The sequence below is a fragment of the Polypterus senegalus genome, chromosome 12 (assembly GCF_016835505.1).
Source record: "Polypterus senegalus isolate Bchr_013 chromosome 12, ASM1683550v1, whole genome shotgun sequence".
In the NCBI taxonomy this organism is placed as follows: Eukaryota; Metazoa; Chordata; class Cladistia; order Polypteriformes; family Polypteridae; genus Polypterus; species Polypterus senegalus.
Window position 1 is genome coordinate 77,140,841 of NC_053165.1, and position 27,174 is coordinate 77,168,014.

Below are 27,174 nucleotides of genomic sequence, written 5' to 3' on the forward strand. Positions count from 1 at the left end.
ACTTCCTGGTGTGGCGGAAGTGCTGAGGTCCAGGGCTCTTCAGGCACCGGGGCGCCCCCTGGCGGAGACCCCCAGTGCAACCAGGGCGGTCGGCCCCTCGTGGTCTGGAGGAGGCGCAAGCCCTCCTCTGGTCCTCCTGGGCGTCCCGGCTGGGTACCACCCCCAGCCGTCCGCCACACAAGCTCAAATGGGCCGGGCACCTCTCACTTATGTCTGCCATGAATGGGGGATAAAAGTGGTGCCCTCTAGAGGCCACAAGCAGTGCTTGTTTTCTATTGGAGTGAGATAGACCCCCAAGCCTTCAATCGGAAGAAGTGGCACTGGAGCAGAGAGGCCAACTGAAGTGGCAGCTTCCTTTGCCCGCAGCGCCTGTCATTTCCTGGAAAGGAAGATTAAAGGAGCAGAGAAGCCGCTGATGGAGGTGACGACGGAAACGGAAAATCAGCTCCGTGCCTGCGTGGCTCAGCACCTGCCCAGAGTGCCTGTGGAGATGTGAGTCTGGTCAGAGGGGGTGGTGGTCTGAGGCACCCACTGCCAACCACACGTTGCCACAGACTTTTCTGCACCCACACATTGCCGGCATTGGCCTTGTACTTGTCAGTCAGGTTGGTGGCACACAAGGCGCTGGCCGGAGGCGGTGAACCTCCACTGGCCTCTGGATGGGCTGCTGGCACGCACACACTGCCACCATTGTTCCACCCCTCCATCTTGTGCTGCCCAGGTCCCCAGATGTTTATTTGGCGGCACCTGCCCGCCACGGCTGGAGTGCGATTCCAAATTGGCCACTCAAGAAGGGAAGCCCGGCTGGGCCTGAATACTGGCTCATTGTGCCAGGCACCCTCTCCAGCGGCGGACCACTGAATGCGCAGGCTTGTTGTCCTACCACTGCGGGGCCTAAAGAGAAGCTGTGAGCGCCAGGCAGCCCACCTCCCCCAGTACATTGGTGACGGTCACAGTTTGGCCTTGTCCTGTGGTCCCGTCATGGGAGGGGGCAAAACACACATCTGAGGCCACCATCAAGGCCATAGCCTTCAGGCGTGATGGCTCAAGTGACCTCTGCATGCCACCAGATGAGTTGGGCCGAGGTGGAGGTCTGCCATCAAATGCCCACGCCTACATACAATATGTGCCAGGTGCTGCCTCCATGCCTTAGTGCTCAATCAGCCCCGACGGTCATATAGCCACTGAGCACCCAACAAGCACTTGACGTCCCCCCAAACTTAGTGGGCCACTGCCTAGCAGCAACAAGGGTCCTGATTGGCATGGAGTGCCACACTAAAGGAAGAAACTCCATGGAAATTAGAATCTAAAATATTGGAAAGGGTGGCACACTGATTAGCTCACTGCAATGCCAAGACTCGAGTTCAGTTCCTGCATGGTCTTAAGACGTTCTGTCGTGTGCCAGTGTGCGGGCCATTGGGGTGTCCAACCCAGGGTGGGCTTTGGGAGTGCGCGTCTACAGACGGGTGTTTCAACGTGTGCGCCAGCGGTGAGTGTAACTGAAGAGTGTGCGCGCTCCCTGCTGGGTGACTTGATGGGTGTGACGGGCTCGTTAGCGCCCCCTGCACGCACGCTCGATCCCGCCTCGGAGGGGGGTGTCCGTGAGCGCGCATGCCTGCCCAACTCGGAAAACATCACAAGGCGTCAGTGCGGTGCGAGTGTGTCCGTCGGTCCACAGTGCTGGAGTGAGCAGGTTAGACCCCCGCCGCTAAATGGGGTCTCTTCCATCCACAGTCACGATTGCAGGACCCTTGTGCTGTGCGTGCGCTCCGTGTCTCCAGTCCACCGAGTGAATGCGCCGCTAAAGAAGAAGTGCGCCCTGCGGGGGGCACGCGTTGCCAGGCTGACATCACCGCACATCGCTGACTTTTCTTTTCTTTTCTTTTCTTTTCATTTTTATTTATTTTTTTTTTTCTCAGTTCCGAGGAGCGCTAATGCGCCGGCGGCACGCCGCCAGTGGAGCGCAGGAGGCTGCGCACGCCCCTCGTCTGCTCTGCTCTGCTCGGCTCTCCTCGGAGCCCGACGGATATTTTTGGCAGGTGATTCCCTGGAGCGGACGAGCCGCCCCGAGTCGCGAGTCTCAGAGGAGGACACCTTGTCGATCTCTTAACGGCGAAGTCGCCACAACTCCAGGGCAGCCCCTTCTCGTCTGACGGGGCAGGAAACGTACAGGACGCACTGCGTGGGACGACCGCAGTGGCAGGAGCTGCGCGGTTCTCTTCGTCCCCCCCGGACTTTTTTAAGGGCAGGAGCCTCGTGAAAGTTCGGCGAAGCCGGACAGGAGGCGGGAGGAGAGGCAGGAGTGTCGCCGAGAGGAGCCCCCCGCGCTGGACGAAGAGCACAGCCCTGCGCGTCCCGGACCCCGGGATCAGAAACAAGGTGGGTTCCTCGGCCGAAGCGGCGTGCTGGGGCAGGGTACTGTTGGGACGATCCGGTGGGTCTGAAAGCCTCGAACGGCCCCTCGTTACATTTTTGTTTGCCATTAGCTGAAGTGTCTGACAGGTTCCGACATGTGCTCGGAGGTTTGGGAGCTGCCGATTGAACTCGAGCGGGGAGTGCGGGGCGCACCGGCTGTACGAGGCGTTCCTCCGGGCTGCGGTTATTCAGCTCGGATTAAAGCAAAACAAGGAGGTGCTGCGGGACTCCCGTGACGCAGATGGCCGGCGGTGGGGTTCAAGTCCAAATGGCTCCGATCTGTCGATAAGATGGCGCGTTCACGTTTATCGATTAGCTTCTCTCTTATGATGGCCGTTCCTGACGCCTCGCACGTTTAGCTTCTGCGGATCGAGAACTTCTGTCCTGTAGCCCACATGTGCGCTGGGGTCGGACAAATTTATGAGGAGAGCAAGTCCAACTTGGCGGAGGTCCGTCCGTTTCTTGCATCCAACATCTTATTTTTTTTCGCTCACCACAAGACATCCTGAAGATTTATTGTTCTCTTCTGTTTTCTTGTAGACCTTCGGCTGCTGCTAACGGACGGCTGCAGGGCCAGATGGGCTTATCTCACCTCCATGCTGCTTTGTTCATTGGTAAGCAATTTAGAACGAAACGCGCCTTAAAAAAGAGGAATGTATAACGTGGGGCCGACCATCTGTGGGTATGAACTGGGCAACGAGCGTGGCTCAAAATAGACCTCCCAAATTAGAAAGTGGGACAACAAAGATGTCCTCTGGACGGGGCGCCGGAGCTGGACAATCCATTAGCCACAGGCCGGCGGCCCGCGTGTACCGTGGAAAGGCTCGAGGTAGGCGGGCATACCCTGTGCCCATGCCTGTGCCCGTTCATCAGACTCTGGCTGTGTGAAGGTTTTGGACCTCAAACCCTGAGGCTGTCTGTTCACATCCCACTACTGACACTGTGTGACCCTGAGGAAGTCACTTCAGGTGACGATTAGATAAAGGCGTCAGCTAATAATAATGATAATAATCCTATAAACAGCAGTCTTGAGTGTCCAGAGGTGACCTGCTGCAGCGGGAGATGAGCCCACCAGAAATCCTGAAATGAGCCCACCAGTACCCTCTACTTGTCTGATCCAATTCCCCCCAGTGAAGCACCACTTTTACCTTTAAGGGTCACTGGCCAGACTGGAACTGAAATCAGGACCACCGCAGGGCATTCTGGGATTTCTGAAGATGAGAGCCGAGGGCTTTGCACGATGAGGACCCCCGTGAATCCAGCAGACATCCCCAGGGTCAGTGACCGCCATTCCCCCCTCCCTGAATCCCCTCTTTCCACTCTAGTCAGGCTCCAGGCCTACTCCCAGGACACACGCGGGCCCTCAGCGGGCACAGGTTGCCCTGGGCATCTTTCAACAATGCCATCCTGAGATAAATAAAGATGGCGTGATGTGGGAACGACTGAACCTGCAGGTCCCTAGTGATGTCACGGCGCGACCCTTTCAGTGAGGACTGTCGCAGAGAGCCAGCTGGTTAGAGGTGGCCGTGGGACTGTCGCCTTATCTACACGGAAGCGTCCCAGCGGCTGTATGGCACTGCAAACATGGCGTGGACGGCTGTTGATTTTGGTGGAGCCGCTGCTCCAGATAACACCATGGCAATGCCAGCTTTTCAAAGTGCTGCCCACGTCATTGTGCCCTTTGTGCGTATTTCTGGCTTTTTAAAGAGGTGGGTGAAGCTGCACAGTCAGACCCCCCTGGCTTGACTGCAGCACGCATACTTAATGTCACCCCCCCCAAAGGGGGCTAAGGGGATGAGGCCAGTAGCGGCACTGTGGCACTGCCAGTAGACGACAGGCGCCTTATGGGTGAACAGCGATGCATACACATGTGGGGGTCTTCACCCTTCTGCTTTCTGTGCCTACTCATCCCAGTATGGCATCAAAGGAGAGCGGAGCCCGTCGGGCACCATTATAGCAGGCGGGAGCGCGCGCGCGCGCACACGTGTACAAACGGAACACACGCTGTCACGGGCGCGCACACGCAGAGCCAGCAGTTGACAGTCGTTCTAAATCGCAACCCGAAAATGACGAATCTGAAACCGGGTCCCCAAGGCTAAGCACTGCGTCACCGGGCGTCCTTTTGGTTCGCATTCACTTGCAGGTGGAGGAGGGGACCTTCAGCAGCCCCCAATTCTCAGGGGCTCATAACGAACGAGCGCGGCTACGTTTTAATACTTGTAAGAGGTGAACAAGACAGGTTCACAGAGGAGCACAAATGTCGCAGAGGCCACCGTGCGGACTGACAGGTCCTGAACGACATGTGCCCCACGCGGAGCCCCACACAGCGGATGGCAGACACTCGCCGGGCGCGTCTCCCCTTCTTGGTTTGTTTCATTTTGTTTTCTTTTTGTGTTTATTGAATCGTTTGGAGGCTTTGTGTCTGCTCACGTGACGCCCCCACTTTGTGTCATTGGCCCGATGCCGCATTTACTGGACCACCGATCCAAAATACAAACCCGACTCTCCAGTGTCGTCTCGTATTTAAAGTCCTTTCAAGCGCTGCCCACCCACAGACATCTGCGAGCCACCGGAGGCCACCACTCCACGGTCGCGCTGACGCGACACTTCACGATGGGAATGGCAGCGCAGCGCGTAAAGGCAGCCATGCGATAAAATCGCAATTTGCAGATAATCTATGAGCGGTTTGTCAGATTCCTAACCACAGGCGTCAGCTTCGCCCACCATTTGTGATTTTGGTTTCTCAGCCCACTCATCCCCACCAGGCGCGTGTTAGAGCAGTTTAAGTGGTCTGCAGCGCACCGGGGACATCTTAAGGAGGGGGCGACAGCGAGTTTATAACTGGTGGGCACGCATTAGCGCGAGCGGACACATTTTAGCAGTAGCGCGAGTCACGTGGCACACTGGCGTACTGGTCATGGCTCTAGACTTGAACCTTAAGGTTTTGGGTTCAAATCCCGGCAATGACACTCGTGACCACAACGCCAAGAGCCAAGTGGCCCCATTTACTTGCTGTTTCCAGCTGGAGCTCAGGCAGGTGAAGTGATTTGTTCAGGGTCACACATCCTGACGGTTTGAAATCGCAAATCCGTATCCGCTCCGCCACACCGCCATCGTCACTTCAAGTCACTTCACCAGCCACCGCCACAAATGGAACCCGACTTGGACAAAAGCGCCAGCCAGAAGTGAAGGCAAAGTGAACACCTCGAGCCAGCAGGTGACGCGTCTCAGTAGGACCCGACGAGCGAGCGGCGCGGACTGCCATGTTGGATGTGACACTTGCCCCCTTCGGGGTCCAGGTGGAGGCGACAATCGCGTTGTCATGGTTATTTAATGCCTGCCTTTACATGTCAGCAGTTGTTTAGCTCGTTTTCATTGGTTGCCAAACTCTCGCTGGTGGTGCCACCCTGCCCATGAGTGTACCTTCATATAGCGCCTTTGGGATTTGTGTATTAGAAGGGCCGGCCGGACGGACGGACAGACAGACCACCCAATTAATCACATTCTTCTCCTTGTGCCGCCCCTTGTTCGGCCTCAGACGGTGGGGAATCGCTGCAGCGCCATCAAGGCCAGTTCGGGTTCAGTGCACTGCATGTGCAATAAGTCGCGTTTGCGTTAAAGGCCACAGTAAGGCGTCTTTTTATAGATAAGGACATCGTTCCAAGATACCGTAAATAGATTAGAGGCACGCGAGTGTCACTTGCTGAAGAGCAACACAAATGGCTGCGCCTTGTGCTTTCAATGCTTCGGTTTTAGAGTCGCAGGTCACTGGCCACAAGCAGCCTCCTGCCCTCCGAACTGGTGAGCTCACCGCCCGCTGTCACACACACACACACACTCGGTGTCATTATGTGTCACACATCCAGCGTCTTCATCTCGTCTCCCGCACTCTTCAGGCAAGGCGCTATACAAAGAAATGGACACCACGGGGCACTCGCCAGTGTGCTAAAGTGACCATAAGAGACTGCAACGTGCACGTAAAGTGATGAGGACCATCAAGATCGCGCCTTGGGGACAAACACGTCAGATAAATAAGGACGAGCCGCTCCGGGTGGCCTGCAGCTTGGCTGCTTCTGATGTCGCCGTGAATGTTCAATCGGTGAGACACAAACCGAAATGGAGACGGCGGGCTGACTGAAGCCCCTCTGGTGCAGCGCACCCTCCATCTTAGAGCTCTAACCTGCGCTCTTGGCTCAACATTTATTGCGACTGGCACCCCGTGTTGTAAGGCGACATCTTGCGCCATGTGTGTCACTCACTGCTCGCGTTGCGCAGCGCAGAGGCTTCTTACGACACCCGTCCGGTTCTCGCTTGGTAAGTTCGAGTTGGAGCTCCGAGGGCACATCCCTTTCTTTCTTTCTTTCTTTCTTTCTTTCTTTCTTTCTTTCTTTCTTTCTTTCTTTCTTTCTTTTCGGGGCTCTCTACGGGGTCTGCCTTGCGTCCCTTTCATTTGTGCACTTTAGGCACTTTAAGGCAGCGTTTCTCAGCCTTTAAGTTTTTGCGACTTGAGATTTCATAACAGTTTTAATTGCGCCCCTAACATTTTTTTGAAATGTAGATTCCTATTTTATTATACTTCTTAACTTTTATCGACATTTATCTGACTCTAGATTTGTTGTTCTAGTATCAGAATGTAGTTTAACTTCATTTGTTTTGGTTTCAACAGATTTTTTTTTTTCATATTTTTGATTCTTGTTTTCTTTTTTTCACATCTTCGCGCCCCCTTTATGTTACTTCATGCCCCCCTAGGGGGGCCCACCCCCAGGTTGAGAACCGCTGCTTTAAGGCTTTGTGACGGGTGTGCCTTTTATTGCACACTCGTGTGCGTGTGTGTGTGTGCGTGTGTGTCGCTGCCCACCGGTTTGCAGGTTTTCGTTTCTTCTCTGTTTGACGCATGCGCTGTTGTCTGTGTAAGATGTCCTGTGTCATGAGGTCCTCCTTCACGGACACTACAGGAGAAGACGACCCGCCCGGGAGTTCAAAGTCCGACGCCAGACAGGTGGCGAGCGGCGCAGGGCGCTCTACCTTAACGGAGACCACCCTGATTATTTTTATCTCCGCTTTCCATTGATTGTAGTCATTCTTGATTTGTACTTTCAGCGCGGTGACTTTGACAATGGAGTTTATAAATAAAGAGCCGCGAGATAAGAGAAGGTCACCCGAGCTGGCAGTGCCCTCATGGAGGACTTCTCCTTGTGCCCGCTCTTGTTCGCCCCCTTCTGGTTCACTGCAGGGTTTTCATTGCCCTCAGATTTTGAGGAGTTTTTTTGGGGTCCTTTTCAGTCGGCTGCTGATGTGACACCATGTGTCGTACAGCTGGGATTGTCACTAGTAGTGTCAGGCCTGTCCTTCAGTCTGCTTTATATAGCGCCTTTACGATGCGTGTAGTGTTAGTGCAGGTCAGGCAGGCTCAGTGATTGGCAGGTGGCAGCGAGCCAGCGAGCCAGCGGCCGACTGATTCATTTTGCTCCCGTCCGTGACCTTCCCTCTGCCAGCTTTATACAATACAATACATTACAATACAATACGTTTTATTTTATGTGTTGCCCAAAATCACACAAGAAGTGCTGCAGTGGGCTTTAACAGGCCGTGCCCCTTGACAGCCTTGATTCTGGATGGAGAAAAAACACCCAAAAAACCCTTGTAGGGAAAAAAATGGAAGAAATGTCGGGAAAGGCAGTTCAAAGAGAGACCCCTTATCAGGAAGGTTGGGCGTGCAGTGGGTGTCAAAAAGAAGGGGGTCAATACAATACAATACAATACAATACACAGAACAGAACAAATCCTCAATACAGTATAAAAATAAAAAGAAGTACGCAGCAGAATTGAACAGTGGATGACATCCCATAATATGATTTGGATTCTGCGGTGGGCTGGCGCCCTGCCCGGGGTTTTTTTCCTGCCTTGCGCCCTCTGTTGGCTGAGATTGACTCCAGCAGACCCCCGTGACCCCTGTCTTAGGATATAGCGGGTTGGACAAATGACTGGCTGACTGACTGACTGATTGGCTGACTGACTGACTGACTGACTGATTGGCTGATTCCGATTTGTTCAGAGTCCTGGAGACCTCGGCCATCAAGCTGCCTCCCCCTATTGGCCAGTCCACAGCTGAAACAGTGCTGGGCCAGCCAATCCGATGAAAGGACCCCTCTACCTGATGATGCCAGCGATCCTCCATCAGGGACGACTTTACTTTAGGCAGGCACAACAACTTGGCAGGTGGGCCGTGGCACCAAGTGCCACATTTGAGTACCAAGAAGAGAAACAGAATAGCTGAGGGTTAGTATGAAATTATAATGAATTATAACTATCATGTTTATGGCATGAGCACACTGGGCCAGCCTGGCATGTTGGCACTGGTGATTTAGGTACAGTCCTGGCTTTCAAGATGGATTCATTAGCCCTCAGCCTCCAGGACACAGGATGATGGACAAGAAGGTTGCTCACAGTGGGCGACTCGACCTTTAACCCCTGAGGGGTCTGCTGAGGGTGGGCTTTTCTTCTTCTCGCTTTGCTGTGCCTTGCTTCACTCTGCTGAGGTTAAGCGCTGAAGGAAGCCTGAGGTCGATTACCTAACCGCTTCAAGTTGCTCAAAGCCTCACATCTTGTGTTTGTGTGCATCTCGAGGGGAGTCCGTCATCCATCTGGTATGGGGGGCCGCCTGCTGAGGGGCGCCTTTGCTCAAGTAGGACACTGTATTTGCACATGCTGAGTTACCTGGCCGAGGCCCACGTGGTGGCATGGCTCTCAAGGAACGCTTTCTTCTTTGTGCACTTTCCTTTTTAGCTAGGGGGGCTGCTCTGGCAGCAGGTTGGCTTTAATGAAACTCCGTGGGGTCTCAGTTGGTCTGGCAGGACCTTCTCTAGGCCTCATGCCATTGTTTGTGCCACCCTGGCCAGGTGCTCTGACCACCAGGTTCAAATGGCATCAATAAAAAAGGCAGAAAGGACCACCGAAATGCACCAGGAGACGCAGAGAGAAAGGGTGTCATCAGACCAGCAAGTCGAGGACAAGGCGAGCAGGCTGACGGTGACAGAATCACTGAGCCCAACAGGAAACCGAAAACCAAAATCAAACGAGGCGCAGGCCTGACTCCGAAAGAGACCCCGGGAAAGATTTGGGAACTGAATCCGGAATCTTGGATGCTTAAAGAGTCCTTAAAAAGCCACCAGAAGTTGATGTCATGTGACGCAACCTGAGGGGCTGAGTGCTGGCGGAGTGCTGTCAACAAGGGGGTCCGAAGTGTAAGCCGTAGCCACAGGCAGTGCTGCATTGTTTCTTATTCAACTCTTGTATTTGCAACATTTAAATGAGACACCATTTTGTTTGTTTTAGTTGTGACGTCCCCATTCTGTGGGCGATGCCACTGTGTTGCTGGGCTGTGATGCCCGGACGTGTATGGTGGGCGACGTCAGTACCGTGACTGTGTAAAGCTCAGCGCCGTGCGCCCCATGTGAACTCCGGTCATTTGTGCTTTTACTCTCAGACAGGATGGACTTTCAGTTTCGATGTCCGCTCGTTTAATGACTTTCTGCCGTGTTAGAGGGGGTCCGCCAGGGGCTGTGACTGCAGCTGCATTTCTCCCGTGCAGGTCTGGGCTCGGGTTGTAGGATGTCCAGGTGGCACATGCAGTGCCAGTGAAGTGGGTCACTGCTGTCAGAGGGCATTTTGCCCCAATATTGGCCATGGAGCCTCAGAGCAAATGCCTCTGTGGGCCCCAGTGTATGTAGGGCACTGGAGGTGAAGTGGCATTCAGGGCCACTGGGGGCTGCCAGGGGAGCTCCTGCTAGTTTTGAACCCTAGAAGAGGGGAGGAGTTGCCCCCAGAAGCAGTTTCAGGCAGCAACTTCAAAGAGTTGGCAGGAGAGCAGACAAGAGTTTGGCTGGCAGGAGGACAAGAGGGGCATAAACAGTGTAAAGGGCTGCCAGGGGAGAAAGACGCAGGTTTTTATTTTTGGCTCCCTTACTTTTTGTTCCTTTTACCCCAAAATGTTGTGCCCTTCTGTTTTGAGACCTTTATGGTGTCATTTTCTTTGTATTTGTGCCCATCAGGCCACTCGAGGCTCAGTGGCACACTTGGGGTAGGAGGGTGACATCCAGGAAAGTGAGATGAGAGCCAGGGGAGCAGACACAGCCGGGCACTGCTGGCGAGTGACATGAAGTACACGGCCACTCGTCCCAATGTCAACGCTGTACCCAACGCTGTCATCTGTGCTGTAACCTCCAGACAGAGCTAGGCACCTGATGCCTGCTGTTGAGCCCCCCTTATCAAGCACTGATGGCAGCGTTGAAGACGGTGGGCACACGTCTCTGCGCACTTTGGTAAAACTGCAAGGGTCTGCTCCACAATCCATGGAGGAGTAAAGGGAGCATTGCGGTCGTCCAAAGGCGTAACGGACCCCTCCAGCAGACCACCCATCAAAGGCATCCGCTGAGGGTGGTCTGCTGGAGGGGTCCGTTATGCCTTTGGATGCCTGGAAGGCCCCAGCTACCTTCTGCGCCTCCTCCATAGATGCTGGAGCTTCTGCAGGTCTTTGGAGTTTTCACGGCTTTCCCCCCCCTTTGGCTTCCTGTTGCCCCCTGAGGCTAAAGGTGTGGATGCACTGAATGGCAGAATGGAGTTGGCAGATGGGAGCTGAAATCTGAACGAGCCGAGGTCCGAGCCTGGAGAGCAGAGGGTGAGGGACCAAGCGAGTAGCTAAGGACCACCGCAGGCGAGTCACTGACATAAAGCGAAGGACGAGTGAGAAGAGCCAAGTGACAGGAAAGGCTCAATGTCACACTCGCCAGAAGTCATTTTGTTCACAGAATTGGACCACCAGGAAGTGAACGACTCTGATCTTTGACCCCTGACCTCAACCCGTCGACGTCACGTGCCACACACTCCCAGTTCACAGCAGAGCAGCCATCAACAGAAAAGTCTCAAAATGAGACCGCCCACCAGAAAAGCCAGTAGACCCTCTCCAGCTGCGGACCTCCGGAGTGCCACTCCACTGAGGAGGCTCCCACTGCGGATATCTGAGTAAAGCTGCAATCCCATTGGTCAGGTCTGCAGGGGTCTGCTGGGGGCTTCAGCTGGAGCCGCCTCTGAAAAGCGAGATGAGCCCAGCGGGCGTCAGGTGACTGAAGTGACGCGGTCATGTGATCCCTTCATGTCATTTATCTTCTGGCGCCACTTGTGCTGTGCTGTCACGGTCACTCGTTTAGCGTCCCTATATAGGATGGCGGGCAACAGCGTCAGGCCTCTTAGTTGTTGGACTCGACTGAAACTAAGTGGGGGACGCGAATGGCCTTGAGGGGTCTTGAGGACCTTCAGCCGCTGCTACTTCGACCTTCGTCTATCGATTCTCGTGTGCGTATTCGCCGCTGCTCGCCGTTTCTTTAGCTCCTGGTCCTTTGCCCTGAAACGCTTCCTTCTGGATGAGCTTTGCCCGCTGGGACACACCGCCTTTGTTTTCCTCTTTTTACCTCCCGTCTTCTCCTCTCTTGCCGCCTGCGCCATGCTGTGTCTTTGAAGTCTTCCTCAACAGCGTGTGCCGCCCACTCCGGCCTCTTCTTGACCCCTCGTCTCTCGTCAGCTTGGCTCAAATAAATGAACGAGGGCATCGGAGCCCTGCAGGTCGCCATTAAGGGCCGTGAACGGCAGCAGCGCGTGGACCCTGGCGGTGCCATCTGAGGACAGCGAGCGCACTTCACTTCCCAGCACAATTAAGATTCCCGATTCCCAGACTGAGCGGAGACGCAACGGTTAAGCAGGCAGGAATGAATGCGTCCTTTGCAGCAGCGTCTGAGTCGCTAATCGCCGCGCTGAACGCCGGGTTCCTTTACATTAATGGCTCCCAAAATGCCTCCCGCTGATTGCCAAGACTCAAACCGCACAGATTATGTTTTGCATTGAGGTTCTGGAGGGGAAACGGCTTGGCTTCCAGCATTTGGCTCTCCGCGCGGAGCCAAAAGTCGAGTGAGAAAAAGGCTCGCATTGGAAAGCTCAGCTCAGGGGGCCCGGAGGATCCAGCAGGTGGCGCCCCAGGGGGGCTCACACTTCGAGACCAAACAATGGGCCGGAAAGCCGTTCAAGAGGAGGATCCCGCAGTCTCGGAGCGCGTCTGCTCCACCTCCTCGGCCACACGGTTTTAATCAGCCACAAAAGCTGAGACGTTGCGCAAGTCTGCAGCCAAGTTGTGAAAACGGGAAAGGTGCGGCCGGAGCAGAGGCAGCCGAGGGACATCAACTGGAGAGGCAGCAGGTGCCCCCCCGCCTGGCTGTCCCCGTCCCCACACCCCCCGAGGCTGATGGGGTGGGGTCGCATGTTACTTGTACCACGACGGCTGATGGCAGTGCTGTTGCGCCACCTGCTGGAGCAGAATGCATAGGCGTGTCTCCTTATAGTCGCCGGCAGCGACCCACCTCAGACCCCGCCCAGATCGTGTCCCACTTCAAGGAAATTCACTAATTTGGTTTGATCCCGCCCCACGACATGTCCCACCGTCACCTAAATGTAAGGGGGCTGACATCTGACCCCACCCACATCTGATGCCTCCCACAATGTATCCCACTTCATATTTGTCTGACATCCAAACCCGCCCACATCTGACCCCGCCCCATTACACATCCCACAGCAACGACCTTCACTCGTACAGCAAGGATCTGACATTTGACTCCGCCCACATCTGACTCGTCCCCCAGTACATTCTCTCTGCCAGTCTAGAACAATGCTCAGGTGACAGGTAGGCCACCAAAAGTTGCCTCCCCTTTAGCAGACAAGGACACCTCGGTGCCATCTGCACAGTGATGGGCAAAGTAATTTTGTGCCATGTCAGAAAAAAACTGGGCCGAAATGTGGCCTAATCTGTCCACTTTCTCTCTTGCCAGGCTCACCCATGGGCACCTCATGATGCTAGCCCTTCAGTTCCAGAACATGTCTATGAATCCAGACGGCGCCTTCAATGCCAGTGTTCTGGGCGAGCATGGGAATGGCACCGTGGAAGGAGATGAGCTGGAAAGCAAAGCGCCAGTCCTGACTCAGCCAGTGGTCGCCTCTTCTGCCTCACCCGCCATCCCGGGCTTATCAATGACACTGGGGGCAATGTCCAACATCATCGCCCTGGTCATCCTGGCGAAGTCCTACGCCCGTTTCCGTCGACGGTCCAAGGCCACGTTCCTACTCTTTGCCAGCAGCCTGGTTGTGACGGACTTTGCAGGTCACGTTATTCCTGGAGCCTTCGTACTGCGACTGTATGCTGTGGGCATGAAGTGGCATGCCATTGACCATTCGGGAGCGCTGTGCCAGCTGCTGGGTGCCTGCATGGTATTTTTTGGCTTGTGTCCCCTATTCCTGGGATGTGCGATGGCCATCGAGCGCTGTGTGGGGGTGACACGTCCCCTCCTGCACTCAGCCCTAGTGACTTCAACTCGGACTAAATTGACCCTGGCATCGATCTGGCTGTTTGCCTTGTGTATTGCCCTGCTGCCCACATTGAACTTTGGCAAGTACACAACACAGTACCCTGAGACCTGGTGCTTCATTGGCGTTCACGGGCACACGCGGGTCTCTGATGTCGCCTTTGGACTGCTCTTCTCCCTGCTGGGGCTGGCTTCCCTGGCAGCTGCCCTGCTGTGCAACACGATAAGTGGCATCACACTGGTGTCTGCCCGTCTCCGTAAGCGTGTCTGTAACCGAAGAGCCAAGTCCCACGACATTGAGATGGTGGTACAGCTCCTGGGCATTATGGTGGTATCATGCATCTGCTGGAGTCCCATTCTGGTGAGTCACACAATTGGCAGAATTCATGGATGGGTGTTGGGGGGCTATTGGGCAGTCAGTCTTTCTAGGCTTCTCAGAGCAATGCAGTGCCAGTTCTTCTCAAGAAAAAAACATCCCACCTAGTATGCCAGTGTGCCATGTGTCCAGAGACCAGGAACAGGGAAGTGTGCCAGTAGAAAACAGTTGTGACTGAAGTGGCAAGAGTGAAAGTGACAAGCAAGCCACAAGATAAACAAGTTCAGTCTGCCACAAGAGGGAGTCGAGTGCTCTGTCTGCCCTGTGCCCCTTGGGCAAGGAGGCACACTAAAGGATTATGCCGACAGTGACTGGCAGCCACCTAACAGAAAGTAGCAAAGCATTGCAGCTCAGGCACACAGCGCCCTCTAGTGGAAGGGACTGGCATCTCCAGAATAAGGACAATGTCCCCTGTCAGGCGGCTGAAGAGGTCCAGTACAGGACCCCCGGTTGCTGATTGCTGCTCTCCCACTTAACATAAAGCCGGGTTTGGGGTACACACAGAATCAGTCTGCCCCGCTCTTCATTGGGTGAAGAGGGCACCAAAAGACCCCTAAATGCTCATTGATGCTCTTCCACCTTATAGAGAACATCACTGCTCATGGACACAGCGCCCTCTAGTGATAAGGGATGACACATTCACTGGGCACGGACCATCGGTGCCCCATCCTGCCAGTACAAACTGGTGAGCATCTGTACCCCTTAACATAGCGCCTCCTGGTGGGGGGTTGCTCCACAGACTGTCTCCTTCTTCTCTCTCCAATGCACTAAAGGCCCGGCGTCCCAAAAGCTTATTGGTGGTCTTGCACTTCAAGGTGAGCGCAGGGCACCAGTGCTCTCTGACACGGTGCCCTCTGGTGTCAGGGATGTGCAGACCTACAGAACAGAATCCGTTTCTTCTGTCTGGTGCCCCTTCGGATGAGGATGTGCACTGAAGGACCCCCCAGCCCAAAGCTGATTGGTGGTCTCTCACTCTGCAGAGCCTCAGTGCTCATTTACACAATGCCCACTAGTGCTGAGGGCTGGCACATTGACTGGTTAAAGACCACCTCCTTTGCACTGCAGGGTCCGACCAGTACAGGCTGGTGGTCTCCTTCTTACACAGCGCCCTCTAGTGTTAATGGTGCACACACACAGCAAACAGAAGGTGGACTACAGGACCCCCTGTCCCAAATGTTGATTGCTGCCCACCCACCTTCAGAGAGCTGTAGAGCACCAGTGACGGTCTAACAGCTCCCTCTAGTGTTTGTTTGAAGTGCACACACAGATTAGAAGAGCCAAAGCTCTCTGGCGAGAGGAGACCACCGTTATGGCAGTGCCCCTTCAAACAGCGCCCTCAATGGGTCAAGACACAGGGTGGCCAGAGGGAGTCAGCAGCTCCTTCGGAAGCATCTCAATCCGTGAGGGGCATGCAGAGGGAGGACCCACTGGAAAATCCACGTTTTAGGGGCTTGTCAGCCCACCTTCAGACGTTGCCCTTCTCGGGCACCTGTGGTTGCTGAGGCCTCAGTATGCCAGTGTCTTCAAGAGCCACTTCTCCTTTTGCATTGGCATTGTGTGGGCATCGCTAGGATGATTGACTCACCTGAATGAAGCTGTGCTTCTCCATCAGCGATGACCCAACAGACCCAAAGAGACATCTGTGCAGCCCCCCGTGCCACCTGCAGAAGTGGCATTGCAGCAGCTCTGTATTTTGCCAGATGGCCACTGGGACTCCTGTCTGCCAGCGCCGGCCTTTGTGTTATCTTTCTGCATATCAAGTCCTCACAAGGTCATTTCATGCTGTGTGTGTGTGTGTGTGTGTGTGTTGTGGTGTCGCCCCCTACTGGCTAAGGTAACGTGCCTGATCAATCAGCAGTGAAAATAAATCATAACAAAAAAATAAAGACAAGCAGATTTGAGGGGTCCCGGACCAGATCTTTATTAACACACACAGTTTGGGGCTCTGGGGGTCCCTGTCACCTTAGGACTGTGGGCTTCATTTCTTTTAAAACGTTGGGGCAGAGTGGGTGGCATGAATTCTGCCAGCTGCTCACTTGTGCCAGCAAGTGTGATGTTAAAGGCGCCTTTGATGAAATGCCCCCCCGCCCACACACACACAGAGGCCTCTTCACAACGTCCCCAATGCCGGCGATCGTAACTAAACGTTCTGGCTGTGGTGCCCCGTGTCATTTGTGTAGGTGCTGGCATTGCTCTTTTCATGATATAGCGCCTTGGAGGAGTGCACCTCTCTATCCCCCAGAAGCCCCCAGCTTGTGCACATGTCACCGGTCTCGCCAGGCCACCTGACATTGATCCCCGAGGTCACACACTGACGCAGCTCTCTGTCCTTCCTTGCTTTGCAGATCTTTGTGGCGATGTCAGTGACCAAGTCGTACGGTGACACCGACTACAATGTCCAGCACTACAGGTGGCTCATGTTTCTGGGTGTCCGACTGGCCTCCTGGAATCAGATCCTTGACCCCTGGGTCTACATCCTGCTGCGGCGGGCCGTGCTGAAGAAGATCTACCAGATCGTCATGCGGCAGAGGGACCTGGCGGGCAGCAAGCTGGGCCGCTGGGAAGTCAGCTCTTTCCAGAGCTCCGAGAGGACGGTGATGAACAGGGTCTGAGCCGCTGCCTGGCACATAGACCACCCGGCTGTGAAGGAATGCGGTGCCTCACCGGGCATCATGGTGGCCGAGATCAGACGTGTAACCCTGCGGCGGCAGCAGGCCTCGCCAGGTCTCGGCATTGTCAAGCGTGGCGAACTCTGAAGGGGGCGCCAATGAGCGCCAGCGCTGCTGCTGCTTGTGTGGGCACGGCTTTGGGCTCCTCGATAACGGGCATTATGAAGGAAGGAGCCACACGAGTTGGTCAGCCACCCTGTGGCAAGAACTCAAGTTCGCCCACTCGAGTTTGTCTCAGGAACTGGGAAACGAAACCTGCATGTAAATACGAGCAAGAATATACATTTGTAAAATAAATACTAATAAAGCTAATTTAACACTTTTTAAAAAGACGCAAGAAACTTGGACAAAGGGTCACTTTCTTTGATTTATTCTAAGTGGGGTCCTTCCTGCCTGGTGCCCGCGACCCCCCTGAAGATGAAGACCGAGACAGGTGAGAAAAGAGCGCCCCCTGCTGGCGCGGTCTGTAGTGTGGAGGGCGCCTTCAGCCAGACTGGGTGGTCTCAGAACCGGTGCATTGAACTTGCCTGCCCGTTCACTGACCAGCAAAAGGCGCGGCAGCAGCTCGGGGACACGTCGATGTGAAGACGGCCGGACCACCATGAGCGGCCTAAACGCTGTGATGTGACCCCTGGCTCGTGACACTGCTGGTCTCGGCTGACTCGGTGAGCGTCTCACTGGCACGGCACCTGGTAAAGCAGCTGGGATGCCAGAGCCTACCCTGGCAGCGTCCACCCCCGGACGGCGCACAAACCCACATGGGGACAACTTAGACTCCAGGACACCTCATCTGCAGGTGAGTACACGTGTGAGGACAATGACGTCATTTGGAACGATTTACCGACACGCCCACTGGCATGGACACTCGGACGCGCGCTCAGGCGAACGCGGACACTGGCATGGACACTCGGACGCGCGCTCAGGCCCTCGACTTCCCGTTAATTTTACTAAGTCGCGCCTCCGATCCCGCTTTGGTGGAACTGGGCGGTGTGGCGTAGTGGTTAAGGCTTTGGTCTCTAAAGCCCGTGGCTGTGGGTTCAAATTGTGACACTGTGTGACCCTGAGCAGGTCACTTCCCCGGTCCGTGAGCCATTTGAAGGAACAAAAGAAATGAATTCGATTGAATGTGAAACGAAGGGAGGCGCCGGCACGACGGAGTGATCATTTAAAAAACATGGCGCTCGTCCGCAGGCTCGTTCGCGTTTCCAGCCCGACTCGAGGCTAAATGGCGCCCCCGTGCGTTGACTCGCCAGATTTGCACATAAACGAGGGTCTTGGGGGGTCGAGGTTTTTTATGTTTTTAACTCTTTCTGTTCGTGTCTGTCGATTTACTTTCAGCTCCGGCACTAAACTTTGGGGTAAACCTGCACAGCCCCCCGAGTATGTGGACGTCCCTCCAACGCTGTGGTCCTTCCGCTGACCGGCTTGAGCAGACCTTTGCTGTCCACGCTAGTCCTTTTTCTGATTGGCCCACATTGTTACATTTCACTCCAGAGACATCTGAAGGGATGAGCAGTGGGCACCTCATCACTGGCATTCTCTAAAGATGCTCAGAAGATGGCACGGTGGCACAGGAGTAGCACTGCTGCCTCACGACACTTGTCCTGCCTGCATTGAGTTTGCATGTTCTCCCCGTGTCCGTGCGGGCAGCTCCAGTTTCCTTCCAGAGACGCGTGGGTGAGGTGGGTTGGCATTGCTGAACTGGCATTGCCACCCTGCTTTGGATAAGGTGGACGAGTGATTCTCAGGAGATGCCATATTTAATATGCACTTTGCACCAGTGGACCGAACTCACAGCGGAGGGTTTAACAGCGAGGGTCTCTCCAAACGAGAAGCAGATTTTTGTGTGTTCTTGGCAGGAGAGTGCAGACCTGGCATAACTCGGCCGTGATTGAAATGCGGCTAATCTAACAGGACGCTTCCATCCTGAATTCGTCTTCTGATTTCCTTTGGCAACCGCCTTCTCAGGGAGGTGCCTGGCAAGCAAGCGACATTTAGGCAGAACCAGGTCATGGCCGAGGTGGGCTTTGCGCCAGTGCCACCACAGGAGCAGCTTCACCATTGGCGTGTCACGTCTGGCAGCTCTGAGGACATTCTATTGGTGCAGGTGGCACCAGACTGGCACAGGACAGGTGAAGGGACTGGCACGGCAAGGAGAGACACAGAGATAAACTGCAACTGGCAAGGGCACAGGTGCCCGATAGTTGTGGTGGGTGTCAGGGAAGGAACCAGAGGCTTGGAACCTTGAAAATGGAGATGGCTGGCAGGAGCCAAGTCACATAAGCAGCCTCACAAAAGAGAATGGGGGTCCTTCACAGGCCATGGGGTGGGGGGGTCCTAGTGTAGCCCTAGAAGTCCACTGCAGACTTCTTACTTGCAGATGACCCCACCTTGGCTCGGGGTCATCTGAGACATGACAGAGGGGAGGTGACATGACAGGGAGAGTTCTTTGGTGCCAGCCTTGCCACCTCCTTGCATCAGAACCATGACAGACACTTATTAAAGCGAAGCTCAATTGCTTGTACAAAATGAATCCAAATACACAGATGGCACCTCACAAAGTGGCCCATAAAACGAGGTGACAGCGTCTCCTAAGCTGGGTGCCATTACCTGCCCTCTGACAGTGGGGGGTGTCACCGAGACCACAAACTTCAGTCGGCTTCTTATGGAAAATGCCAGGAGAGACACTCAGGGGGGCTCGTCCTGTGGATCCAAAGAAGGGACCAGTCAACATCCTTGGCACTGCCACTGGACTGTAATACTCTGCGCTTGGGCAGTGAAGACCTCAGTGGGTGGCACCAGGGTGTGGCATTCTCGGGGCACACGGAGCTTTAGGGATTACGCGGGGGTCCGAGCGGCGCCCCCTCCGCGCTTGAGACGCACACAGCAAGCCGCGCTCGGCCCGTCGCTCTCTGCTGCCACCAGCTGGCCACCCGTGATGTTTAGCGTCTCCGCGGACGGTTTGGCCTGCGGCTCCGTGGGGCGACTTGACGTGGACTTGGGGCGCCACGATGTCACCACACGCCGCATCGTGAAACGCCGCACCCCGAAGGCGACCCCGGTAAGGGTGGAGATGCCACGCACACCCGAGGAGAACAAGCCGCCATCACGCAGCCCCGCAGCCCAGCGGCCGACATGCATTGCACACATTCCACGTTTGCCCAACTCGGCTTCCTGTTTCTCGTCTTACGACAGCGAGGACTAATCAGTGCGCTCGCCTCTTCAGTGGTCATTGTCGTCTCCGCCGCCATCACGATGACAGATTTGTATGAAAACGTCGGATTCCACCAGAAGCCCGAGGGAAAGTACAGCGCCGCCGCAGGTAAGCTTGTCCGGTGTCCGGCCCCGGGAGAAGGACCCCCGCCTTAAAAAAAAAGGCACAATATTGCGGTGAACAGACGAGTGGCGGCCTCGCATGAACAAAGGCGCTATATTAGTCACGACTGGCCAAGCAGGACCACCGGTTTAGACCCGCATCCACTGCCCAGGCAGACACCCAGATGCCCAAAGAGGACGGATATGTGGGCAGATTTGCAACCCCCACCGGGAATACAAACGGAGCGCCTTAACAGCGCCTCCTGTCCCGGAGGACCACCACGAGCTTTTATTGTCCCCTCGAGACCAGCGCAAGAATTCTTCATTAACTTGAGACTGAAGACAACTAAAATGGAGCTGCATCGGTTCACATGCGCTTTGCTTTTGGGGGCCCAGTACCCACCGATTTGCCAGGTTCAGCAACCCTGGCACAAGGCCCGCTAGTCGCACTCACAAGCACAGCGGGACAGTTGAGGAGAGCCGCCCGGAGTGGCAGCAGTCCACACGGGCAGTGCTAGGGCCGGGCTAAAAGCCAACCACTGCGCCACCGTGCAGCGATTCGACTGTTTAAAACAGCGCAGTGCAGGCACGGGAGCAGAATATTAAATACGAGGTGAGGACGTCATCGCATACCGGGCCTGGCGTATTGGCACGGGCCTCATGCAGGGCACAATTAAGACAAAGATGGGGGGCTCCGCAACGCTTAGGTGATAACAAGATTGGAATACCACTCTGTTGATGTAAGGGCGCTAAAAGTGCGAGTCAAATCAGGCGGCCGTTACATGGGACCACCGGCCCGAGTCCTGACATCGAAAGGCGCGAAATGTGTCCGTGACTGCGAAGCGGACCTGCTGGGGGTCAGGGAAAGAATCAGTGGGGTCGTGAACGGAGTCGTGGCTGCGGTGTTGGCTCTGCGCTTTGCACAATCCAACGTGGACTTCCGCTTTTAACTGACGGTTTCCGTTATGCGAACTGATTGCGCTCCCGAGATTAGCACAGAAGTTGCTTAAGAGCGCGCGTTTCAGCGAGTCACTTCCGCTTAGAATCACAGCCAGCAATGACGTCACACATTTGTGTTCCACCGAGCGACCGACCGACCGACCGCCATCTCCTCCACTAGGTCGGGTGACACGAGGCGGGGCGAGCAGGGACAGCTGACTGGGACAGAAATTAGGGTGGGCACAAAGCTGCACAAGGGTGGGCAACAAGTGCCCTCTACTGGCCTCCTCACCCACCCCTTCTTTTGGGTCATGTGCACTTTTAGATGGATTGACAGATGTGAAAGGCACCATATGATAGATAGATAGATAGATAGATAGATAGATAGATAGATAGATAGATAGAAAGGCGCTATATAATAGATAGAGCGAAAGGCACTAATGATAGATAATGTTTCTCTATCTATCTATCTATCTATCATACAGCGCCTTTCACTCTATCTATCTATCTATCTATCTATCTATCTATCTATCTATCTATCATACAGCGCCTTTCACTCTATCTATCTATCTATCTATCTATCTATCTATCATACAGCGCCTTTCACTCTATCTTATCTATCTATTATATAGTATATAGTGCCTTTCACTTCTATCTATCTATCTATCTCTCTATATATCTATCCATCTATCTATCTATCATACAGCGCCTTTCACTCTATCTATCTATCATACAGCGCCTTTCACTCTATCTATCCATCTATCCATCTATCTATCTGTCAGTCCAAACGTCTGATCTTGCCTACTACACCATATTTCGACGTATCTGTTGTGCACGAGTTTGCATATCCGTTGTGCGCGGCTCTTTCCTCGTTTGCCAGCTAACAGTACACACTGCAGCTTCCTGCGATGGAATGGTACCTCGTTCAGGGTTTCTTCTCGCCTTGCACCCTATGCCACCTGGATAGGCTCCGCCCCCACGACCCTTCCCAGGACTGCCTGACCGTCCGTGACCGAGCAGGGTATCTGATCCAGATGTTCTTTGTATGGCAGGCCGACAGCTACAGCAGGCATGAGCGGTGCCACATCCCATGAACACACAGCTATGAAAGGCACTGATTACATTTTGCTGTTTTGTTTTTTAATTAAATTGAGATGATTGACAGCTGCCATCATCACTCAGCCTTCCTCCATTTTCAGCTCACTGTGATGCCTCCGACCTGCACAGCGACTACAGAAGTGACCCGAGGGACAGGACTGAGGACAGGAGCGAGCGGTCAGCTGTGTCAGCGACAACGAGACAAGAGCGAGGCTGTGCAGGTGAGGGGCGGAGTTGTATAGGTCAAGGGGCGGGGCTTGACAGGTCACACCGAAGTAGCTTACTTAGCAAAAAGTAAAAAGACACGAGAGAATAATTTCTCGAATGACGGATGGAATGGAGACCCGTCTCCTGTGATTTTTGGTGTTGTGGCAGACCAGGACCCTAAATTAGATGGGGGGGAGGGGGGGTGCACAGTGTGGATGGGTTAAATGAAAGGATCGAGGCAGTATGAAAGGCGCTATATAAGATCCATGCGTTTTAAAAGGAACGTCTCCATATGGCTTTGTGAAGCCTCCGTCCGTCCATTTTCTCAGTCCGGTGGCGCGCAGTGGGATTCTTTCATTTGAATTTACTGAGCACACAGCGGAGCGCAGGGTCAGCTCCGGGGATCAGGGTTCAAGCCGTCCTAAAGCTGAGGGTGTTACAGCTCTCGTGACGTTACCTTGGCTTGTTGGATGGACTGGCATCCCATGCAGGATTGCTGTTACATGTTGGCAGTGCTGTTGGGCAAACACACAACTGAAGGGAAGAATGGAAACTTCAAAACAGAACCAACAAAATCAACATAAAAGTCAACTGGAGTGGCATGGTGGTGCAGCGGGCAGGGTGGCCACTTGGCAGTCCCTGAGTCTTGGGTTTGCATGCTGCCAGGGTGCAGTTTGCGTGTTCTCCCAGCATCACATGTTAAGGCTCACTGGTGACTTGGAATTTTCCCTGTGGGTGCGTGCCCTGCAGTGGACTGGCACCCTGTTTAAAGGTAGTCAGACGCTGCCCACCCAAAACCCTGAGTTGCATTATGCAGGTTTCACAGTTCAGGTCCGTTCAGTTGGTTTCCGTATAGCGCCTTTCTCGGAGGGAGGCCTCTCAGTGCCAGTCAGTTCATGGACGGCCAGAAACGAGGAATCCCACAGTCTGCTGGTGTGGCACATTGCCTGGCATGGTGTTCTGAGAATTAAGGAGCAAAACCTGAATGGCACCTTGGCAGGTGCAGGGACATTAAAAGACTTTTGACACGAACGGGCCATTAAGACCAGCAAAGCACGCCAGGCCTGTCCACAGAAATTCTCCAAATCTTTATATAGCGCCTTTCATTGATTATTGAGCCCATAGTGACCGAGTGACACCCGCACTGCTGACCGCAGCTTGACTGTTGGCATGGTAACTGGGCAATGTGCATTGGCATGGGAAAGGGCATGAGGCATCTGACCTTGTGTGGCACCATCCAAGCAAATGGGTGCACTGGCAAGTTCACTTCCTCGTGCCCGCTGACTGGCTCTCTTCCTCACAGGTTCCTGCCCGAAGTCAACTGTGCTGCTCTACGTGCTGACGTCACTCAGCGTCCTCCTGTGGACCATCCTGCTCGCCATCTTCTGTGTCCAAGGTAGGCTGGCCTGATGGCTGCTTGTGTCTGGTGCAATCCTGGGCAGAGTGGCATAGCGGGCACCACAGTCAAAGGCTGCTAGTCACCTGCATGGCTGGGCTGCTGCCATCCTTATATAGTCACTTTATAAAGTTAAAGAAACATTCCAGGTGAAGCAAAGGACCCCCGGTAGACTGGAACGCACAATATAGCGCCCTTCACAAGTAACAATACAAGAGGAGCGGCACCTGTCTGCCATCTTTAAAAGGCACGATATACACCAGCAGGCAGCCCTGGCCATGACGGCACAAGACAGACCCTTGAGGTGGTCCGCATGTCCGCGAGCCTGCTGGGGTGGCAGAGAGTGGCATGGAGGCTTGCAGGTCATGGACGAGGACTCGCTGCACTTCTGCCCCTCACACACTTTGCCCTTCTTTGCAGATTCCTACACCTCATCCGCCATATCTCTGATGCAGGAGGACATCGCAAAACTGAAGTCAGCAGGTGAGTTGGGGACGAGAAGGGGCCAAAGGTAAAGTAAGAGGGGTTGCTGTGATGTTCCAATGAGCAGCCAGCGCCATTCCCAATTTATAATGTATTGGAACACCTCAAGTCAACTGGCCCCCTCTGGGCACCTCGCCACTAGGACCCCCGCTGCCCCCATAGCTGTCTGATTAACAATCCAATACGGCCCCCTCTTAAAGTAACCTTACCGGAGGGGCCCTGCAGCAACGCTGAGTGAAAAGCGGACATTTGTCACCGCTCTGTGCTCCGGTGTCCTTACTAAGTGCCCCCTCTAGTGACGTAAATGGCACACTGCAGTTATGAAGCGGCACAAAGCACAGCAGTGCTCTGCCCGCAATGAGGACAGGAAACTGGGCCTTTCGGCGTGGGCACGGATGGGCGGAGCTGCTGCTCTTGTCCTGCCAGGTGCCCCTTCTGCACCTTCTGTACCGTCATTCAGGCCTCATGCCAGTGCGGCTCGCATCGAGTCATCTGGCAAAACCACAAAAGTCAGACACACGTCGCACTTGGGCCACAAGTCCACTTCAGGTCGGCCCAAATTCCTCATCTTGTATGTCCAACCAGTCAGGCCAGGCTGATTTGAGCGAAAGGAGCTCCGCTGGTATGGGTGGCGGGCACCAGTCTCTACCACCTGCGCCTAGAAATCATCAGCAATGTTGTGAGCCAAACTAAGTCACCATTCCACATGGTGCCACCATCTCAGCAGATTCCACAAGCTTGTCAATGATGTGACATTCCAAGGACCAGTCGGAGCAGTTCCCAAACTGGGAATGTTCCTCTCATGTGACAGTAACTGGTCATTCAGCGGATAGCCCATAATGCCAGATGGCGAGTCCACGCTGGAGCTCCAAGTGGGTGGAATTGACTCCAATAGGCATCAATCAAGTCCAGCTGCAGACCTCCAGAGCTCCGCCCCATTACATCCTGGTTGAGGGCGGACCCCACCAGCCCACCTGGACTGAAAACTGGGAGGCTCTGCTAACCTCAAAGCAGCCTGACAGTTTCTCTTACTTTTCGCACTAATAAATAAATGGGCTTTAACACACCGGTCTTGAGAGGCTGGCATTAGCAGTTGGCACCCTTCAACACCACCTGCCTCTCTTGTTTCAGACTTCCAGGCTGCCCTGAATAGCAGCGCAATAATAGACAGCATTTCTTCAGAGAAAAGAGCAAGTAAGTGTGCAGGCCGCCGAGGGGTCTTGGTGTCAGCAGTGGGATGGCAGGGTGACCCTCACCCGATGCTCTTCTTTTGCAGACTCGCTGAGCTTCAGACAAATCAGAGAGAAAGTCGAGGTCCTGAATGCAGCAGGCGAGTATTTTAGGGGACCGCGTCCAGCCTTCCTCTTATTTGATTTGTGACACATTAGCGGCAAGGGACAAGCAAAGTGGGTTTCTGTCCTGCCAGCTGCCATAGTGAATTCATCTGAAGGTGGTACATCTGGGGATGGCAGTCAGTGCCAGGAAAATTAAAACAAAAAGACAAATTAAAAACAGGTCGTCACGCCAAGGACATCCTCGGGGTTTGAGCTGTCTCTGGGCCCATTGGTGGCTTTAGGGCTCAAAGGCCACCTGCCCACCATCGTTGCCCCCCAGAAGCCCCTGGCATGGCCTCCCTGGCTGGTTGTCCCATCTTCATGCCCAGCACAACCCCACTAAAGCATCAGGCCCAGTGGCTGACCCAGCTGGGCACAGACAGATGGCCACATTGAGGTGGTCCAATAACATGTCTGCTTTCCCCCCACAGCCTCCAGACGGGTGTACTTCTTCACCCTGTACACGGGCACCCTGACCGGGAAGGTGGACCCCATCAAGTTCAACCAGGTGCTCCTAAACATCGGTGGCGCTTACAGCAGCAGCTCCGGCAGGTTCACGTGTGCCTACTCTGGAGTCCATCAGTTCTTCTTCTCTGCCAACAGCCAGCAAAAGGTGCCAACTGAGCTCTGCCTGATGGTCAACTCCTGGTGCAAAGTGATGAGTAAAGCAGACCCAGACAAAAATAGCACTGGTAACATGGGCATGGCGCTGCTGGAACTCCAAAAAGGGAACACCGTGTGGGTGAGCCAGGTGACAGGGGGCAGCTGGGCCAATGCCACCTTTGGGGGTATGCTGCTGTGAAGGCGCAGCAGCTTAAGAGAGGCTTGTGGCACCAGGAGAGTGCCAAGGTGGCGGGTGATGTCAGACTGCCCTGGAGCACGCCATCTCTTGATGTTCTCACTTCTTTCAGACCTCAGGGAAGCCAGGCTTGTTGCCATGATGCCAGATACAGTTCCTTTGGCATTCAGGACGGTGCCACCCACCCTGGAGAAAGTGCTGGCATGGAGCAAAGGTCAAGCCTGCCCAGACATGGTGCCCACCTTCCTCACTGGTAGGCACCATGTGGCCCATCACATGATACCCACCTGCCTGCCCGCCCGCCCGCCTATCTGCTGTTTGGTGATTCTGCTCATTAGTTTTCTTTTTTAATTAAAATGGCATTCGGTCCTCATCTCCAGAAAGTCAATAAAACAGACATGTGGGCAGCGGCTGGGCTTTGTGGACAGGAGTGCCAGTGTGCCCGCCAAGGCGGCTGAACATACCTTTGAACTCCGCGGCCTCAGAGCTTGGCATGAGTTGTTGGTATTTAATGTGGCCCACGTCTGGCCTTGGGCTCTCCAGTGCGTACACGACGGGCCGATGGTGGCGACTCAATCCATACCCAGAATGCCCAGGTGCACACTGTATAGCGCCTTTCTTATCGTGCTTTGGCTCGGCTTTCTCATTGTGTATGTCGCTGGCCACGGTGCCCACTTTGACATCAATAAAACCCTGGCTGAGCCGAGTGGTCAAACATCCAATATGCCACATTGTGACATC

General features: G+C 54.5%; 2 protein-coding genes across 8 annotated transcripts; both read left to right on the plus strand.

The window, feature by feature from the left end:
* Nucleotides 1-985: 985 nt before the first annotated feature.
* Nucleotides 986-17,226, plus strand: LOC120541107 (prostaglandin E2 receptor EP1 subtype-like). Of its 6 annotated transcripts, XM_039772422.1 has the most exons (4): nucleotides 986-2,379; nucleotides 2,956-3,029; nucleotides 13,287-14,178; nucleotides 16,539-17,225. In XM_039772422.1, exons 3-4 carry the CDS (start codon nucleotides 13,306-13,308, stop codon nucleotides 16,803-16,805), a joined length of 1,140 nt encoding a protein of 379 aa, XP_039628356.1. In that variant the 5' UTR covers nucleotides 986-2,379; nucleotides 2,956-3,029; nucleotides 13,287-13,305; the 3' UTR covers nucleotides 16,806-17,225. The 6 variants fall into 6 exon arrangements, with proteins under 6 accessions (XP_039628356.1, XP_039628359.1, XP_039628357.1 ...); XM_039772425.1 differs by lacking the exon at nucleotides 2,956-3,029 and having other exon boundaries at nucleotides 2,261-2,379; nucleotides 16,539-17,226; XM_039772423.1 differs by lacking the exons at nucleotides 986-2,379; nucleotides 2,956-3,029 and adding an exon at nucleotides 3,320-3,691.
* A 2,585-nt stretch (nucleotides 17,227-19,811) lies between these two features.
* Nucleotides 19,812-27,155, plus strand: LOC120541112. Of its 2 annotated transcripts, XM_039772439.1 has the most exons (7): nucleotides 19,813-20,184; nucleotides 22,316-22,435; nucleotides 23,725-23,817; nucleotides 24,238-24,300; nucleotides 25,432-25,494; nucleotides 25,577-25,630; nucleotides 26,066-27,155. In XM_039772439.1, the coding sequence occupies exons 1-7, from the start codon at nucleotides 19,998-20,000 to the stop codon at nucleotides 26,434-26,436; spliced, it is 951 nt and encodes a 316-aa protein (XP_039628373.1). In that variant the 5' UTR covers nucleotides 19,813-19,997; the 3' UTR covers nucleotides 26,437-27,155. The 2 variants fall into 2 exon arrangements, with proteins under 2 accessions (XP_039628374.1, XP_039628373.1); XM_039772440.1 differs by lacking the exon at nucleotides 23,725-23,817 and having other exon boundaries at nucleotides 19,812-20,184.
* The last annotated feature ends 19 nt before the right edge of the window (nucleotides 27,156-27,174 follow it).

Bases quoted from the DNA above. Each gene is read 5' to 3' on its own strand.
- LOC120541107 (XM_039772421.1), top strand. The intron at 14,179-16,538 runs GTGAGTCACACA...CTTGCTTTGCAG, and splicing joins TCTGCTGGAGTCCCATTCTG to ATCTTTGTGGCGATGTCAGT.
- LOC120541112 (XM_039772439.1), top strand. From the start codon at position 19,998: ATGCATTGCACACATTCCACGTTTGCCCAACTCGGCTTCCTGTTTCTC. The intron at 20,185-22,315 runs GTAAGCTTGTCC...CTCCATTTTCAG, and splicing joins AAAGTACAGCGCCGCCGCAG to CTCACTGTGATGCCTCCGAC. The intron at 23,818-24,237 runs GTAGGCTGGCCT...CCTTCTTTGCAG, and splicing joins CGCCATCTTCTGTGTCCAAG to ATTCCTACACCTCATCCGCC.